The sequence below is a fragment of the Merops nubicus genome, unplaced genomic scaffold, assembly GCF_000691845.1.
Source record: "Merops nubicus isolate BGI_N331 unplaced genomic scaffold, ASM69184v1 scaffold21040, whole genome shotgun sequence".
NCBI lineage: Eukaryota > Metazoa > Chordata > Aves > Coraciiformes > Meropidae > Merops > Merops nubicus.
In genome coordinates, this window is record NW_008585143.1 from 1,466 (window position 1) to 20,762 (window position 19,297).

General features: G+C 38.6%; 1 protein-coding gene across 1 annotated transcript; it reads right to left on the reverse strand.

Annotated features, from left to right (window-relative positions):
* Positions 1-1,959: 1,959 nt before the first annotated feature.
* FBXL5 (F-box and leucine-rich repeat protein 5) lies at positions 1,960-15,082 on the reverse strand (the record flags this gene model as incomplete). The annotated part of the gene is made up of 9 exons (XM_008946688.1): positions 14,870-15,082; positions 13,017-13,112; positions 11,976-12,162; positions 9,523-9,705; positions 8,552-8,677; positions 7,458-7,606; positions 7,184-7,266; positions 4,922-5,644; positions 1,960-2,129 (listed from the first exon to the last, which is right to left on the reverse strand). Coding segments are annotated over exons 1-9 (1,852 nt in total), but the record flags the coding sequence as incomplete, so codon positions are not given.
* Positions 15,083-19,297: the final 4,215 nt, after the last annotated feature.

A 19,297-nucleotide genomic window follows, 5' to 3' on the forward strand; every position in this document is an offset into this window, starting at 1 on the left:
CTTACTTCAGAAATACCAACTGATATGGAAATAGTTCAAGCAATCACAGAAATCCTGTTGCCCACAGAGTGGAATAAGGCATTAGTTGTACACTGAACAACCCTATCACAATGAAACTGAAGTGAAATTGCAAAGAACGGTACCCAGAAAAAACTAAAAGAGATTCTGTTAGAAAAGTTTATTTCCCATTTCAGGTTTTTACTTAGGATACCCCTTTAAGGTTTTATTGACTTCCTTCTTAAAACAGTCACAAAATTCTGAGATGCTACTACTGCTCAACAGCTGTGACAAGTCAGACCATTAGTGTCTCACTCTCCTGTTGATTTCTGTCTACAGGAGTAACTGCTCATCCAAAGGTATGCAGGATGCTTTACAGAACAGAGCAGAGCTTATAGGCTCACAGCTTCCAGCAGGCAGTAAAAGAAAGAAAATAAGTAAGAGGATCAGGACAACTTCACAGAATAATTCCAAAAAGTCTTCTGTTTAAACATATCTAATTTCTTGGGGATGCTATGGAACAGGCAAGCTTTAAAACGGTGTACTTTACACAAGAGTTTCTGGGTTTGTCAACTAATACTAAGGCGAGATGGTGAATTTTAGGGACAAGGAAAGAAACAGGAATGTCTAAAGACAAACCAGAACATGGCATCTGGTATTACTGACAGAAGTGAAAACAGAGGAAAAATAGCAATGAATCCAATGTAAAAGGAAAAGGCTTTTAACTGGTCTTTGAAAACAGCTTTAATTAAACTCGGCACAATGCGGGAAGCAGAGTCCGTGGAGCATTTTAAAAAAGGGACCTTAAAATTCTCATGGTGAAATGCTAGAAGATTTTTAAAAGCTGTAGTCTGGATGAAATGAAGTAACAAAAAGCAGAATAATTTCTCAAAATTAAAAGCAAAACAGCAGTATCAAAAAAGTGCAAAAAAGTGCAAGAATTACGGAAGCAAACTGTGATTAACACTTTCACTTCTAATATTAGGATCCAATCCAAGTGCATCATCTTATATCCGTTTCAATGGATTGAATGCCCCAGTGTCAGTGGAGATTTACTCGCAGTATCAAAGCTCTGGCATCCTGTACCCTGCTGTGCCTGTATATCAATGCAGATCTCAATTATGGAGCTGAATGCCATGAACTACCAGGGAATATAATTTTGTTTTACACATCATTAACTCTTATAATCCTATGAATTCAAGTTATTATCTTCTTTTTCACTTCCCTTCTGTTGCACTTACCTGTTTTAAATTCACACATGGAATGCAAGTCACATCTTGGTTCCCATCTCTAATGCTATGAATGCTTATTGGACCTAACAGACTGAATTCCAGTGTGGTAAGCACTGGAAAGACTTGCACCATAGATGTATTTTATGCATTTATCCAGATCCTTCTTCATCTTAGATCCATTCCTAAATTACTGACTCAAGCAAAACCAGAAGAACTAAATTAAATTACATTTTCCATCAGGACACGTGATGGTAGGATCAAAAATGTTCTATGCCAGAACTACTGCAATATGGGAGGTTTGCATGGCAAAACCCAAGTCATGCCTTCCCTAAAACTCACCTTCAGTACCAATCTAATGAAGACTCTCTCTGAAGTTACAACCATAAAGAAAACATGCAATTATGTGATTCACAGGGAAGATCTGGAGAGGGCAAGTATGTATTAGGTATATGAAGACTTACTTTCGAGACCTTACTACTTATGCTAAACTAAATTATGAGATAGATGGACTAGAAATGCTTTCCTAGATAACACATAACTGTGCTAGAGTCAGATTAAAAAAAAAAACACACAGAAGAACAAGGAAAAAATGACTTAATGCTTTCATAATTAATCTGTGAAACTCAACACAGCCAAGAAAAAAAAAAAAAAGGTGGGGTTTGTGCCGGTTATTTTGTTTTAGGAAGCATGGGTAAACCAAGTGACCACCCCCCCCCCAGGAAAGCCCCACATCTCCACCAAGAGGCATTACCCTTAATGTTGTCACAGTAGTAAAAGTGTTCATCGTTCAGAGAAGGGCACGCAGACACTAAGTCCTGCAGGCCTGCACCAGTTACAGTGAGACAGCCCGAGAGGTTGAGGTGCTCCAGGTGCGGCAGGCCTCCTCCCAGAGTCAATGCCCTGTTGACAGACAGAAGAGAGGGGTTAAGGAGCCCCACGGCACTAGACCGACAAGTACTCCACTATGTCCCACAGTCACAGACTGAACTGCTTCTCCTGACAAAAACACACCCCCCTAGTAAACCACATTGTTTCAAATCTGGCGGTTTCATACCCTACAAAGGGGTTCACCTCGTGAAGCTGCACAACAGACCCGGAAATTAAATCAGTTTCTACAGAAATTAACAATTCCTCCTAAGAGGCACATATGATCAATCACTGTATGAATGACTGCAGAGTATTTCAAAGAACTACCAAGACATTCTTCTCCAAAACACCACTGATTTAGGTGACTCTTCCAAGGTGATATATATTCCACAATGCACCCTGAGAACATGATGCTCCCAAGTTGGGTGCGTTACGCTTCAGAAAGTTTAACTGTTTTACTTTTTTAGTTAATATTATTTCAGAATCCAAACTTGAACTAGGAGTGACAGCAGAGCTTCTCTCTGCCAACACACCATCTTATTATTCAAGTGCAATCCCCTGCTTTAACTCTGAGCACAACAAAGTTTGGCTGCTGATGCAACAGCCTCGTGGATTTACCACACTCGAGCAACCACTCAGTGCTGGCCTGCTCGCCTCTCTGCGAGCTCACAGGACAGCCAGCCCCAGTTCAACCACAAACAAACTCGCTCACCTGAAAATAAACCCAGGACATAAAACTGAAAAATGCCTTCAGAGCATGACACTGCAACTCTCCTCTGTCAGCAGGCAGAAGCAGAACTGTTGACCACAAGAGCAGCTATCAGTTAACAACTTTTCTCTTAAATGAATTGGCAAGTGTTTCTATTAGGTTTCATTCTCTCTCCTCAGAGACTCAAACATTCTGGTGAGTCCAAGGAACGCTTGTTGCAGCACACTCAGGTCTTAAATACTGTCTCATTTCCAGAAAGCAACAATGAGAAACCAGCACAACTCAACCTTCCCTGTGACACAAGGACCAAATCTCCACCTTGGTCTTAGATCACTGAGCCATGAAAAAACAGGCCAGTAACATGCAAATTGCACATAACACAACCTAATCAGCACCTAACCTAACTCAGCAGCACCAGTCCACTCCAACACTTGAACAGCAGCAAGCTCAAACAAAGAGCACAGCTATCTGAAGCACACTCTGAGCAAGACTAACAATGGTGAGGGAACAATGACAGAAGAGCCACTACAGGAGACATCTGAATAACTGCTACTTCTGAACATCAAACGGGATGAAGTCTCCAGTGAGACAAGCCAGGTCCAGCAGGGCCTCACACTATTTCTCAGTTGACTACAACATACCATACAGGTAGGCAAAGTCTTCCCACTGCAAGAAGCTTTAATTAGCCCAAAGTACTGCAGCAGAACTGAGCAGGTGGCCACAAGTACCTTCAGCCTCATCCCATTTTCATTATGAAGTATTAACTACAGTTTTGACACAATACCAGATATCAACAGCAAATTTTATCACACAAGAAATTTTGTAACTCTGAAAGCCATCTCAGTGTTTAACTCAACTATTTTTCACCTCTTAAATTGTTATATGAAGTCATATTTAAAACAACACTCCGCACATACAAAATTATCATAGAATCGTTTAGGTTGGAAACAATCCTTAAGATCATCAAGTCCAACCCTAAACCTAACACTGCCAAGTCTACCACAGAACCATGTCACTAAGCACCATCACATCTACAGGTCTTTTAAAGACCTCCAGGGATGGTGAACTCAACCACTTCCCCAGGCAGCTGTTGCAGCGCTTGACAGCCCCTTTGGTGAAGAAATTTTCCGCAATATCCAATCTAAACCTCCCCTGGTGCAACCTGAAGTCACTTCCTCTCAATCCTATTGCTTGCTACTTGGGAGCAGAGACTGACACGCACAGTGCTACCATCTCCTTTCAGATAGTCAGAGAGCAGCCAGGTCTCCCCTGAGCCGCCTTCTCTCCAAGCTAAACAATCCCAATTCCTTCAGGGACTTTTAGCAAGACTCATTCTCTAGACCCTTCACCAGCTTCATTATGCTTCTTTGGACATGCTCCAGCACCTCAATGTCCTTCTTGTAGTGAGGTGCCCAAAACCAAACACAGTATTCCAGGTGTGGCCTCACCAGTGCCAATGCTCACGTCCCTAATTCTGCTGGGCATGCCATTTCTGATACAAGCCAGGCCAGCATGCTGTTGGCCTTCCTGGGCACCTGAGCACACTGCTGGCTCATGTCCAGCAATCAACCAACAACCCCAGGGGCTTTACTGTTGGGCAACCTTCCAGGCAGTCATCCCCAGGCCTGTTGTATTTCACGGGGTTGTGGCCCAAGTGCAGGACCCAGCACTTGACCTTGTTGAACCCCATACAACTGACCTCAGCCCATTGATCCAGCCTGTCCATAAGTTATGTCATTATCCAGACAGGTTAAATGAGATGCTACTCCAGTTTCATACGTTTTCATGCGTATTGACAGGCATAATGAAAAAATCAGTGCATCAACACAATTTCCTAACAAGAAATCACTAAAGATCTAAAAGCATTAATACTGCCTAGAACAACAAATTCACAAAAATACTTAAATTCAGAGGGCATGATATAGAAGACTTTATTTTTATCACCTGGAAAAAGTTCACAAGTCTGGTATTACAAATATGTTAAGATGCAAAGACCACTTATATAACTTAACAGAGATTCTTCACTAAAAATGTTTCTTCTGGAACTAGGCAGACTCACCCAACAAATCAGAAAAAACGTACTGCAGCAAAACAGCTCAAAAAAAGGTCTCCTCACCTGAGAGCACGGTCTGTGATCTGGTAACATCCAGACAGACTGAGAAACTGAAGAACTCGTGCAGCCTCTTCATCTGTTTTTTCACTCCCAGAGTATGATGAGTCTTTTTTCTCTGACTGCTTAGTCCTTGTTGGTTTTTTACACAGTGCAGAGGATTCTGGAAGTGCTCGAATAGTTCTTAGTGCTGTCCCAGCACAACAAAATGAGTGACCGCAGTAAATCAAGTCCGTAGAAGCACAGTGCTGCTGCCACCCTCTAGTCCTTAATCCATAAATGTCTCTATTGTAGCATGATGCAGAACAATTAATATGGGATGTTGGTTCCATAAGACAAAATCCTTCAACATTTCTGTGTCTCCACTCCGCAGCATCTTCAATGTCAGCTAAATCATCTGCATCTAGCATCCACACATAAGCAGAACTGAAGTTTTCTGAGCCATCAGATTTAGTCCAGTGTTGCTCACCATCTCCTCCCTCAATGAGGTTTTCATTATTGATTTCATGCAAGCAATTATACTTCTTGTTGGACTGCAGAGTAATCTCTCTGTTTTTCCACGAAGTCTTAGCGTTCCTGCTCCTGCAGCTTTTCAGAATACCTCTGGTGTGGTGAGTCGGTAGGACACCCAGTGCTCTGGAAATCCTCTCTATAGCCACGTCTGTGATTTTTTCACATCCTGACAGATCAAGGTGGCGTAGATGCTGGCAATAACCAACTGAAGACCAACTGAAATTGAGGGAAAAAATAAGTGGGTTGGTTGGTTGTGTAGGGTATTTTTAAATTTTTGTTCAGAAACAGGTGTTAAGACTAAATATACAAAACATTTCACAAGTAAAATGGTGATATCAATACACAGATTATTATAAAGGAAAGATGCTGAACAGGTTAGGTTTGATACTCCAAGTGCTGTATAAACACCTAGAAAAATTATGTGTAAAGAAATGTGAAATGAACCACGAATCAGTAACAACCTGTATCTTTTCCATATACTGAGACTTAAAAGTCCAAATTTGCCATACATCGAACAAATCCTTAAATTGTAAATCAGACTGCATCAGCAAATACATACATGGCAATTTCAAAAAGCAGCTTCTGTTGTGCATAACACATTTACCAAGAGCCATTTAAATTACCAGACATCAGTTAACTTCTCAGAAGGCTAAAAAAAACCCCTTACTGAACCAGCAAACTTCACACAAACAACCCACTCTACCCCCCCAAAAAAAAAACCTACAACTGAGATGTAATATTCAAAATATTTTCGTAGTTGTAATTTCTAGTATTTGAGTTTCTCAAGTTTAGCTGTTTACACATATTGAAATAGCAGTTACTTAGATCATAAATCCTTCTGATATTTCCCATTTCTTTCAGAGAGATTTGCTGGATTCCTGAAACATTGTGTACAGTAATAATTATTTCATAAAACTGATCAGGATTAGAGATGTTAATGAAATCAGACTTTATCATATTAACAAAGCCTCACCCCCTCAGGCTTATATTTTTCAAATTAATCATATAGAAATATGAGCTGCAGTACTATTACTTATGTCATTACCTATAAAAGTATACAGCCGATTTAAGTGTCCCTTACCTATCCATAATTAATGTTAATTATCAGTTAGTTTCCATAAGTGATTACTTATATTTACAGCAAGCCAAGCTCATTTTCCAAGTTACAAATTCAGGTGCTGGAATCACACATGTATGAGGAGCAGCAAATACTGTAAGTTTCCATAGAGACTGACAAAAGCTCACAAAGACTGTTGTTAGATGTGTCTCAAAAATCAATCTCACAGCAATGAAATTTCTGCAGGTTTCAGTAAAACTCAAGAATCCAGAGTTAGGCAAAGCTCTAAGGCTTAAGCGTGGTACCATTTGATCAGTGTCTTTGACAACAGTATTCCAAACCCTGCCAGCTGTACTGGTCCAGGAGAGCTACCATAAGTGAGTGATTCTGTAAAATCTATGGACAATTTCAACTTGTTAATGCTAGAACAAAACAATTATTATGTATAGCTACAAACTGATAGGTAACACATATCCAGTCATGAAGACAGAGCATTTTCCATGGCCATTACAAAGTTACATGCTTCACTTGTTACATCATCAATTTGTTGCTCTGGTTTACTTCGTAGTTATGTGTGAATCCTGAAAGTGATCTCTCCATTTCTCTTTGTTAGCAATGGATTAAGATGTGCATGAATGTTTTTCCCCCTCAAAAAGCTGGAGATTTTTTTTTTTTTTTAAAGGAAATAATTATCTAACCTTTCAAATGCAGAATCTGAAATATCAGTTTGAGTGAGATCCAAATATTCCAAGTTAGGGCAAAGCTCCAAGATCTGTCTAACCTGGAAAAGGAAAATAATCAGTAAAGACACAAGCCAGTAAGGCTGCACACAGTGAGGAGAGGCAGACAAATTAACATTCTCCAGAACTGCAACTCATTTTCACTACTCGAGCGTTTCATACTCGGGCACATCAGTTATTAATTGGAGGCTGCATCACCACGCTTATTAAATGCCAGTTTTGAACTACAAACCATTTTGCTAGACACTGCAGAACTGTAGGCCAGTACTAATGTCTTCACTGAGGAGCCTACGTGCGGGAGGACATTATGAATTAAGCCATGAAGTAAACGTTTTTCCATTTGTGCTATGTTGATGGCAAGTGAATCTTCAGCTGCTTCTTCTGCAAAACAAAACCAAAGAGAAAAACTTAAAATATGCTTTGAGTAATTTAGCATTCACATTGCCATCTTACATCAAACAAGTTATGGGGACACTAAAGAAAGATCACAAGGCCCAAGTTTCAGAAAGTACTTTACACTAGGTAAGGTACTGATGAATTCTAGTTCAACATACTCCTTAAGTCTCATCTTTAAAAATTATCTGGTAGTTTTTCTGGCAGTCCTCAGGAGGTTAACTGCAATGGTAAGTAAAAACAGTTAAGAGTTTTAACAGAAAATCATCATTAAAGGACTTGGTGACATATTCACTACAGATTATGTACTACTCAGGGCTGCCTGGGGCAGCTGTTTCCACCAACTTGCTTCATACACTGGAATACTATCTCACAGGGCATTCATATCCTGTGACTTAACAGCATAAGACAAACTTTATACTGAGCCTAGGGCACATTAGGACTCATTAGGATTCATCCAAACTTCCTGAAGAGATGAAGCCTAGCTTCTATCTCCTTCCTAACTCCAGACACATCCCCGTAACTCTTCTACCTGCACTTATGTCTGCTCTCTCCTAGATCTTTTAATTCAGCTCATTAAAGCCAGCTGCCTGCTTCTCCCCCCTGCCTCTCACCCCCCACATTCCCCTTTTTGATAACCAGCTAGGAGTCAGGATGAGATAAGGAGGAGGAGGAATAAGAGCAGTCCTATCAGGAACCTTGCTAAGTAAAGTTTCCCAACTACTTTTTTACTGTATGTCTACTTGGCTTAGGAAGCATTTAATCTAGACAGAATGCAAATAGTATCGCATTTGTCCTTATTTTAGTGCGCTGGTATCTACTATGTTAAAATCTGTCTTTTAAAGAGATTTTCCAGAAAAGGTTCCATTTTATGCATTTATTTCATAGAGCTATGTAATCTTCAGAGAACACCAAAAATCAGAATTTACCTACCAGATTCATCTATGTCAGCATCTTCATCCCATTCCTGGAAAGCACGACTTTCATCTTGTCTGTTTTTCACCCATTCCTCATCAGGTTCCATCTCAAGATCTGCTGCAGGACCACTATACCAATCACCTAGTCACCCACCACCACCAATAAAAACAAATGAAAGGAAGAAAGGGAAAAAAAAGTTAAGACAAACTTCTCATCACTGCAGAGAACAGAATGGTATATTCTCAGTATACTATAACCTGGCCTAAATATGTAGATGAATTTTGCATTTAATCTCAGCTAAAGTTGGATTAAGCCTCAACACAATTCTTGTTTGATCTATATTTTAAAGCTTCAAAACATTCCTGAAAGTTTCAGTACCATTACAGAACTCACAGGCTATTAAACTATTCCAAGATACACCTGTTGTCCTTATTTTCTTAGTAGGGACCAATATGATTGCAAAACTAACAGAAACAATCATGGAATATTTGGGCTGTATAGGTTCTTAAGTTCTTTCTAGTAGCTAAATTAACTACCAACTTTTAGTATAATACATTTCCTTTTTTCTCAGGAATCTCCCAAATACACAGTCAACCAGGATGTATTTTATTAGCAGCATTTATAATTCAAACCCCCTTAGATTCTTAAATCATAATTAAGATGTCGTATTAGTGAAAATACTTGTTAGCATTCATACAAGCAAAGCTCAGTAGAACTAATGAACAGTTGGTATAAAAGAGCTGCTCATGAATTACAACCAAGTCAACTCTGAGTTTCTTAATTCCACAAGATAGAAGTGTGTTCGGGGGATTTTTAATATTAAGCTAAGTTTCAGGGCACTGTCCTTGCCAGAAAGGTACACCCTTCCAACACACTCAGCTGTCAGTCAGGTTCACTGTACATAACAGCCTATACTAGAACATTCCACAGCGCTAGAAATTCAGACAACTGACATGCTTTCAAAGGAAGAATTAAATTTTACTTACCTCTGGCCCAACGAACAGGGTAAAGATGTTTCCAGAGAGATCCAGTTTTAGCCAACTGTGACCATTCAGTGCTTACTTGACTACACTGACATAACTCTTGAGGGTTAAGGTAACTGAAAATGGTCAGCATTACTTCAGGAGGAAGATTAACAATATTTGTGGTGTGCCCTGTTACTTCAGTTTCTGAAATATAGAAAGTGTGTGTTAAGTGAAGCACAGCCTTGCAGCTTTAAACAATAGTAGTGGAACTCACATTTTGACTACGGTAATGAAAAAAATGAAAAAACATTTTTACATTGTCTGGCAAGAGTTGAAAAAAAAAAAAAAAGCAGCTATCACTTGAGCTTTAAAAAGCTTTTGCTGTAATAACACCTTAAACAAAACAAACAAAAAATATCAGCTCAGTTTTCTGTTTGCCATTTTCTCAGCTGTCTGGTTTTTTTCCAGCCCTGACCCCTCAAGGGTCTAAAAAAGCCCTGGACAACAGTAAACTGCTTCCTCTCAACCACAGCAAGATGAAAGCAGTATCTGCAATCAATGAAATGCCTTCTGTTGTAGAAGATACGTCTACCTGCTTCATCACATTCCCAGGAACAGTACTAGTACACAGAATCTGCCAGCTGGGACCACTCTCACTGAAAGCACTCAGCCTCTTGACCGAGACACAGCCAGAAGTCCACGCTCAACTCCTTGCAGCTGTCTCATGTTTTATTTGTAGCTGCAACTGCTAGTATAGAGAATTAATTTTAACTTTTGAATGGTGGCAAGCCATTCAGGTTGTAAAGTAATACTAAATACTAGGTTACAGACTGAAGCTTGACCACTGTAATTAATACTTCAATGGACAGCAGTAGGAACTACCTCCAATAGCTCTCCCTTATGGCCGTAGTACAAAGAGAACTACAAACTACACAAAATAACAAATTCAATGCTTTCGTTAGTGGAGATTTTGCTGTTTTAAGAGCATTTTTCATGTTTTGTATAATAACAACTTACTTGAGAAAAAACATTTCTAGAGTAGTTTTCAAGAACCCTTAAAATTAGCAGGTTTCACAAACTAGTAGGGATTTTAAAGTTAGGAGACAAAGTATGTAAGAAGCACAAGGAGACAAGCAGGTTTCTTTTAGCAAAGAATCTTCAAAAATAAGCATAACAAACTTTGCCCTGTGATAAACTGTTGCTACTTCAAAAAAATACAATTAAATACAGTTTCACTTAATGAATAAATACATTCATACAGCTGGCAAGTTGCTGCAGGTAAACTACAGAGAATGTCACATTAAAATGCAGCTAAAGCTACACAGGACTGCAAGCTGTTTTCTTCCATTTTTTAAAGATAGATGCAAGACACATACTTCCTTCTCCCTAAAGTCTATAATACAACCATCACAGAATTATTACTGTCCCAAAACTGCTATTCCAGCTAGACTTAACAGCAAGTAATGCCATAAGGCCACTTCTGCCACAGTCATCTGTTCAGACCCAACAGTATTTCACACCACGGACCATGATCTTTTCTGAAGGCTTCACCTGGAGGGCAGAAAATGACCAGTTCAGTAGTTCAGAGAAATCAAGATTCAACAAAAAAAATCTGATTATAGAGCAGTTTTTCTAATGAGAGCATCACATACTATCAACCCTACAGAGTCAGTTCATGAGAGTTTGCTCTACTTACCAGTCTCACACCCCAATATTACACTTTTGGTACATTATTCTCCCTTTTTTTGGGGCATCGACTCTTCATTTAAGAGTCAAACAGTAACCACGGACAATTTAGGCTGCTTCAACAGTCAGTCTGAAGTGCACTTTAGTATTATCCATTTATTCCAAGTCTCATAAGGAAAGACAGTAACAGATGAATGCAAATGAACTATGCACTTTCAGAACACACATTTCATCTGACCTGCTCACACACTGCACGGATTCATGGCCCTGCATCACTCCACACACAGTTTCTTCCCTTCTGATTCCTGAGAGGTGCAGGGAAGTTAGGTAGTGGGGATGGGGAAGGCGAGTTGCTTTTAATTTGAAATACTATCAGAGGACTTGCTAATCTGTGTTATTAAACCATCAACAGAAAAGCATACAAAGCTGTCCTGAAAACCTAGTATTAAACGCAGGGTCTGAAAATACAAAATCTAACTTTACCAGTAGTATGAAATTAGAAGTTAATTATGATTGCTGCCTGTTTATTATATCAAATATTACCATGGGAGGGAAGGGAAAGAAAGTTGAAAACATGTCAACAGTGAAGTACTACCTACATTCCAACCTGCCAGAAAGCCTGTACGGAACAGTAAAGTTCCTGAAGTTTAAAAACTGATTTGAAGAAATTCCCATTTCATAAAAACTATTTTATCTGTCAGTACATAACTTCAGGTATGTCACCACTGTGGCTTTTTACATGAAGATTATAGTCTGAAAATTACTTTAATTTGAATTAGAAGCTTCACCTTGATCTGCCTTCTCGTCCACAGAATACTTAAAGACCTTCTGAAGCTCTTCTGCTTGATTCCACTTACTAAGACCTCTGAATTCTGCTGCCTCTTCCTTCTGTGAGCAGTGCTGTGCAATTACCTTCTTCTTAATATCTTTCAGCTCTTCATAAGTAAAGTATTCCATCAACATTGGCTGGAAAACCTAAAGCAAAGAGAAAAAAAAAAAAAAAAAAAAAAAAAAAAAAGAAAAAAAAAGAGTCTGGGAGTCTGGTGCTAGCCAAGACAGTTGATAATGAATGCTACACAGACCTACCCGCACAGAACTTCCCCGTTTCAGATTCTCTCCAAGTAAAACGTGTCAAACATTGAAGTGAACCTAAGGACAGCACTATGGAAGTTTTGAGTTCCAACCCTCTGCTTGGCAATGGATCACTGCAGTCTCAGGCAAACCCTTTTAACTGTTTTCCCCAACAGAAAAAAAGTGAAGTGACTAAAGTTGCTTAAAACATGTAGCTTATGGAGGTACTCACACAGAAGGCAAAGTGGCAAGGAAGGAAAACATGAGAGAGGATTTCTTCTGGGTAGAGTTCGGAAGATATACCCTCTCCAGAAGATGCTTCCCCGTTTTTGGATACCCATAAATCATCAGACTGGCAGTACTAGTCTGTTTCTCAAATATAGGTCAGAGGCTTTTTGGGAGTGTCAGTTTGAGTCACGAAGTACTACTTTACAGGGCTTCTCTTTTCCTTTTAAGTTTTGCAAGGCATCCCCTTAAATACCTGCTGCAAACAAACCCCAGCCCCAGTGGACTTTTGATGTCAGTTTTTTAGAGGACCAGAGTTTCACCATAAAGTTTCAATATATTCACTGTTTTAGAATATGTCACTTTGTAGTCAAAGAACAGAACAATGACATCACACTTAAGAATGCAAACTAGCATAGTAATAAAAACAGATGCCTGAAAAAAACTGAACCTCTAAGCCCTTTTTATCTCTATTCGGTCATTCCAAACCCCACAAAAGATCAGCACGCTATTTAAGGATAATTTTTACCTACCTCCTCTTCCTCTTTCATATGAGGAAGGAAATCCCTGGTAAACGCTTCCAATCTCTCCTTCAGCTGTTTCGCATAGTTTAGCTGTTCATATTCATTCTGAGAAGAAGAAAAGATTTAACTATTATCTAAATCTTGTCCACTCTTTCTAGGGTTGAGCTGTTAAACTAGTGTATTAAAGCAAAGCCCATCATGCCTCCTCCATGCATGCAGCATATTTGCTTTAATTCACGGTAAGAATGTGCTCACTTGAAAGTTTCATGACAAGCTGACAGTCCATACTGGTCTGTTACTAGGCAGAACAAAGTATTCCTTTCCTGTCCAATTCCAGTTTATTTTTTTACCAGATATGAATTAACTTGTCTAATCACATTTTTACTTTGGAGCAAAGACTGAAGTCTGCCAATCTATAGTCTCACCCAAAGTTCAGAGTAGTAACAGGTATGTATATTTGCATGTTTTCCATAAGAATTATTCTAGGATACAGCGGTTCCACTTCATCTTTTAACTGCATACATTTTAGCTATATTCTACAGTTCTAGTAGAATCAGAATTCATAGTCACACATGCTCTACAGATACTTTGGAAACAAAGAATTCTTAAATGAAGATGTAACTAACTTTTGTATATTAAAGTTAGACCAATCTCTTCCACCCATTTGCTAGCTTGTTCTCTATGTCCGTAATATGAGGCTGCTTCTGAGTTTACCCAGTAATTGCAACATACTGAAGTTCCCCATAGCTCTTACAGTAAATGTTTGAAGAGAAAAACTTCTACAACATCAAGAAACACTACTACACAAAAAGCTTAAGCCTTCACTTTAAACCAACCACCCTCTCAAAGAAAGTTAAACAGTTAATGTGTCTAAAGAGAGCTAAAGCAATATGTTTTTCCACACTTAAGAAGTAACAGAATAACACTAACATCCTATCAGAGAAGGCATTAGACAAAGCCAAGCGTTCATTTCTCCCTCTCCTCCATTTTCCATTCCATTAGTGGAAACAACACAAATTTTAAGGTTCGATATGTACAGGGGAAGAAAAAATTATTTGCAGGATTCCCAGGTCAAAAGCAGCCTTGAACAGTAACACGGGATCAATCAACTGCATAATTAGTATTTTTCTTAAAGAAAATATGGAGCACATGCACTAGAAATGCAGTCCAATTATTACTGGAGACTATACAGTTCTTAAAGTGAAGAAAGGGGGAGCTGAGTTTGCCACCTCACAGGAAAGACACAGCAGAATTTAAGTAGAATTCTACTGAAGAAGAATTTAACAACTTTTAAGTTGTGAAAAAGCCAGCTGGAAAAATAACATTTAGAGTTTCTTGAGGACTGGAACATTAACAGCATTACTGAGCAACCAATTACTGGCAGGAGTACATGACTCATTGACAGAATAAAACAATGCCTTTTCTTCAGCTCAGTAATCATCTCCATTTGTAAAAATAACACAACGGTATGTTCCACAAAAAAAAAAAAAAAAAGGTACTCTAGGTTTCCTAACAAATTAATTAAAACCATTATTTCTATACTCAGAAACTGTTTTGCACAATTAGCAGAGCAGTCTTTGTATTTGAAACTTCCATGTTGTCTCTCCAAAACTCCTTCAGTGATGGGCTTCTGTCATAAAAATACACCTCTGAAAAGAATTTTACTAGTAACAGTGAATGGCAAAAAAAAAAAATGTGTGTTTCAGACTGGAAAGTTTTCACTACTGTATTATGAAATCACAAATGTTTCTCCTTCCTCCTCAGTTTATTTGTGGAGAATATTAAGACAAGCTGAGAAAAATTAATACATAATCAGAGCATGGGTTTTTTGGGGGGACAAGTCCTTGTTATAGCCTACTTACCTTTACATTCTTCAATCCTTTCTCAAAGAGGCTAAGCATCTCGGAGAGCTTGTTATCCGAGTGCACGTTGTACACTGTCCGGCTGCGCTGCTGCAGTAAGCCAATGATACACTCGTTTTCAATCTGCTCGTGCATTTTAAACTCCTTGAATGTGGCATAAAGAGACTGCAGAAGGGCCCGAAAATCATTGTTGTTGGAGAAGTTGGTCTTGGAAAGCTAGAAGAAAGAAAAGGTCACAAAAATTAAAATTACGTCAAGGTCAAGTTAGACCCTTAAGACAGGTATTAGGATCCTGTTATTCATTGCTCCCATGGCTTACAACATACAAGCTGAAAATCCTGAGTTTTATAAAGAAAACTGGCAAAAACAACAACTGAATTTGCAATCTGAGCTACTCTAAAGACATCAAAAATTAGAGCAATGAATGCTTTTAATTCCAAACCTCAAGCACAACAGATAAAACTCATAGATCCAAGTGCACAGATAGGAATGCATAAACTAGTCCTCTATTTGAATAGCAGCTCTCCCACAAGTTATCCAACCAGTGCATTAAAATATAATTTAATACACCTTCTTCCAAAAGTGAGCAGAATATTGGCATTTGAATACTAGAGATCAGTGTTTATAGAATATCCCTATTAATATTACTCTTGAAATTATTTGCAGAATTCATAATTTTAACCTTTGCAACTGACCTGTGATTTGAATTTTATTTATTAACAGTAACTGACACATTCTACATAAGAACAAATATGTTTTAAAACTTTCAAAAATTCATTATGCATGGTCGTTCTATGTATAAATTTTCTCTTACAGTTCATTAAAATAGTAAGCTATTCACACTCAAATTCTGCTAACTCCACAAAATAAGTTAACAGTTTCACACCAACACTGTGCTTTGTGAATGGGGTTCAAGTAAACTAAGGGATGTAATTTCACAATTCTGATTTCCAGGGGCAACTATAGAACTGCATTTCCCAGCACAGACTCTGAACTATACGTTTTAGAAATATTACAAGGAACTAATGGTAATTACAGAAGTTTAACGATTACAGGAGTTTAACAGAACATACTATATGCAATAATGCACATTGTGAAGAAATGCATGTTACATTTAATCAGAAAAATTCTGATGGTAACTGTCTCCTTCCACATGAATGAAAAGAACTTAAGAGAACAGGAAAGTAGCAGGGTAACTTTTTAAGGAAGATCATCCTTGAGATAACAGTTATGCCAGTAGCTTTAAGAAGACAGTACAATCAAAGCTGTATTTAAGCAACATAAACCGATCTTGTGAAACACCGAGATAAACAACTGTAGAAAGAGCTCCCGGCAGAAATCACGGCGATCACCCCCCGCCCCCGGCAGGTTACCGAAAGGCTGTGCCACGCTCCCAGATCTGCCAGTCTAGTTTGTGCTAAGGAGCCCCTGAGCCTACCCTTTAGGGATGGACTATCCACAAGGAATGCCAAGTCCTGCCAAGTGAATATGAACTATACTCGCTGCTGGAGAAGGTTTCAAATGGACCAAGAACAAATAAATCAAGACAGAACAAAGTTCTCAGTAACGTGGTAGTGCCATTTTCACGTGCATGCAAACAGTCACCATTAGCAACAGTATTTTTTTAAAACTGCATTTTCCTTCGGTCAATGTAGAAAAACATTTTTTCCATTCTTATGCTTTATTCTACATACAGCTTCAAGAATCATAACCTATAGCAGAATACAAGGATTCTAACAAAATTTTTTAACTTAATTCAGAAAAGAAGCCGATGGAATATTCAGAAGTCTTTTAGTTTACAAAGGCTCTGGAATCTAGAGGTTTTTACAGAAATGGGAATCTGAGACATACATATTCACACAATACTTGCATATACCAAAAACAAGCATAAACTGCGGTACCTAAAGCTTTTACCGTTTAAACAAAAAACCAAAATGTACTTATTCATTCTGACAGTGCATTGCCACTTCCTGGCAAGCAATAGCAATGCAACCAAAACACACTGGCTATCTGCCAAGTACTTATGCAACTCCAAGTCAGCTGTGCATGCTGTACATTACATGCTGTACATATGAGCAAAATGACTGTTGTTATGGAAAAATAAATTTAATTAGCCTCAGCAGACAAAAAATAGCATAAAGTTAAGGTCTGGGGTTTTTCCCACCCGCCCAAATATCTTTTAGACTAACTATAGAGAGGGCAGAAAAAACACGTATGTTTGTGATGCAGTGTGTTGGGATTTGAGACACACTGTTATATGTATTTCACAAACAGGTGAAGATCTTGGACTGTTTCTGTCCCATACTAAGCTCAAAGAACACAATGTACAGAGTAGGGGCAGCACATGAAGCAAGGCCACGCTTTCCACATCGAAAAGCCGAAGTCCGAGCAAGCCCAGGAGATAGGTGCAAAAACACCTCTCCAGTGTAAACTACTCATCCTCCAGCCAGTCTTGATTCAGACCTCAATAATGATGAAGTCTGGTTTCTAAATCTAGTATTTCTCTTGATCAAGGACTATCTCAAAATTGTTAATTCTACCCATAAGTATCTACAATATCTGAAGTCAATACCCAAAGACTCTTTTCATCAAGAATCCCATTTGCTTCGAAATTCCTCACATTTTGATTGACAAAAATGTAAACAAGGCTGCTGAAGTGTGTAACATGAGGGTTAGATACAACTATTGTCTTTTGCTCTTGGGTTGAAAAAAAAAAAAATCACAAAATTGGTTCTGACACAAAATAGCATCTTCTCACTCTCCTGACTCAAAACCATTTCAGGACTCAAACTTCTGTTCAATTTACCTATTATCATCCACAAATATGGATTTAATGAAGAATCCATTTATGCATGCTATTTAAGAATTCCTGTTATACAGGTATTGTTACTGAAGCCACTATAAACATGAAACACTTACATATTCACCTCTACTACTGAGGCTTCCAGCAGGTATCCAAGAGATTAGGAACTATGGAGAAGATATTGAAGTTTAATGACTGTACTTGAATCAGCAAACAGTACATTAAAAAGGTCAGCCAAAGCCGAGGAGAACAGCCTTTGCAGAGGACAGGTAGCCTAGCAACAAAGTCACTCGGTCAGATCTGTAATTTCATTACGAGGACTGATGAAGTCTTATGACTGGGGACCAAGACCATTAACAGATAACAGCTGCTCTACTCCAAGGTCCACTTTTCACCAGCTCTACACAAGGAAAACGAGTGCAGGAGTTTAGTAGTGCAAAAAGAAAATCATCACCCCCCAAACTCAGATGGAGAATCCCAAGAGAATGGCAAGGAAGGAAATGGATTGCCTTAAGGATATTTGTATATAGCACAGTGTGTACGAGGCCCTCGAGCAGTCTTACAGCACACCACACTAAAGCCATTATCACAGCCACAGGTGTCACAGATACCTGGGAGCCTTCCGGACTTCTGAAGACATCACATAACTGTACAGAACAACTGTTATTGTGTTTGGAATGCAAACTAATTCCAGAGCAGTACCAAAAGAGAAACAGTCCTAGTGCCTCCTGAAATTTAAGAATTATACGTAATCCAAATAGCCTGAGCATCAGGTCAAACAACACAGTCAATCACACTGCAAATTCTGTCTGAAACACTTCAGAGACCTTTGACTGATGCAGGCATAATGCAGCAGTAGCTAGGAGCTGTTAAATTCAGTATTAACTTTATTTCTTAAACACTTATTAAAATAAAAAACAAAACCTGCGACAAACAAAAAACCACAAACCCAAACACATCAACTTTATTTCATGTAAACAAGGGAAGACCCATCATAATCCAAAGGCCACAGTGGTGCCAGCAGTGAAGCATGAAGTCGTTAAGGTACCAAATCTATTCCAAGTCACAGCATGACATGGAAATAGTTATGCTAAGCTGAGAACGCTGTACTGCTCTGAAGTTCTTCGTACATAACTGGTCAATTTAGAGAGTCTGCAGTATACAGTACTTAAAATCAAGACAAAAATCAGAAATACTGATTTTTCATCACAGTTGAAAACCATGTGTAAAGTAGTATTAGGATTATTAAGAAGTAGATCTTGGAAGTTTTCTGCCATTGATTCAAGATCAGGTAACTCCCTTCTTTGTAGCAAAACACAGTAATGCTGAATTAAGACATCTTTTAATGAACATCTTTGGTAAACCCAAATTACATAATTAAAGAATAGCCATGCTTTAAAAAAAAAAACGTTGTAGCTCAATCATATACCTGCTTTAGGTGTGCCCAACTCTACTGGACTACAACAGAGCCATTAACACAGTCAAGATTAATGTACAGGGATGTAGAAGACAAACACCCTTCCTTACAGTAAGCTATTATCTGGTTTTTGTGCTTCAAGAACAAGATGACAATACCAGCAAGATTAATAGTAATTGCTGTCTATACAGTGCTTTGTGTTCACGAC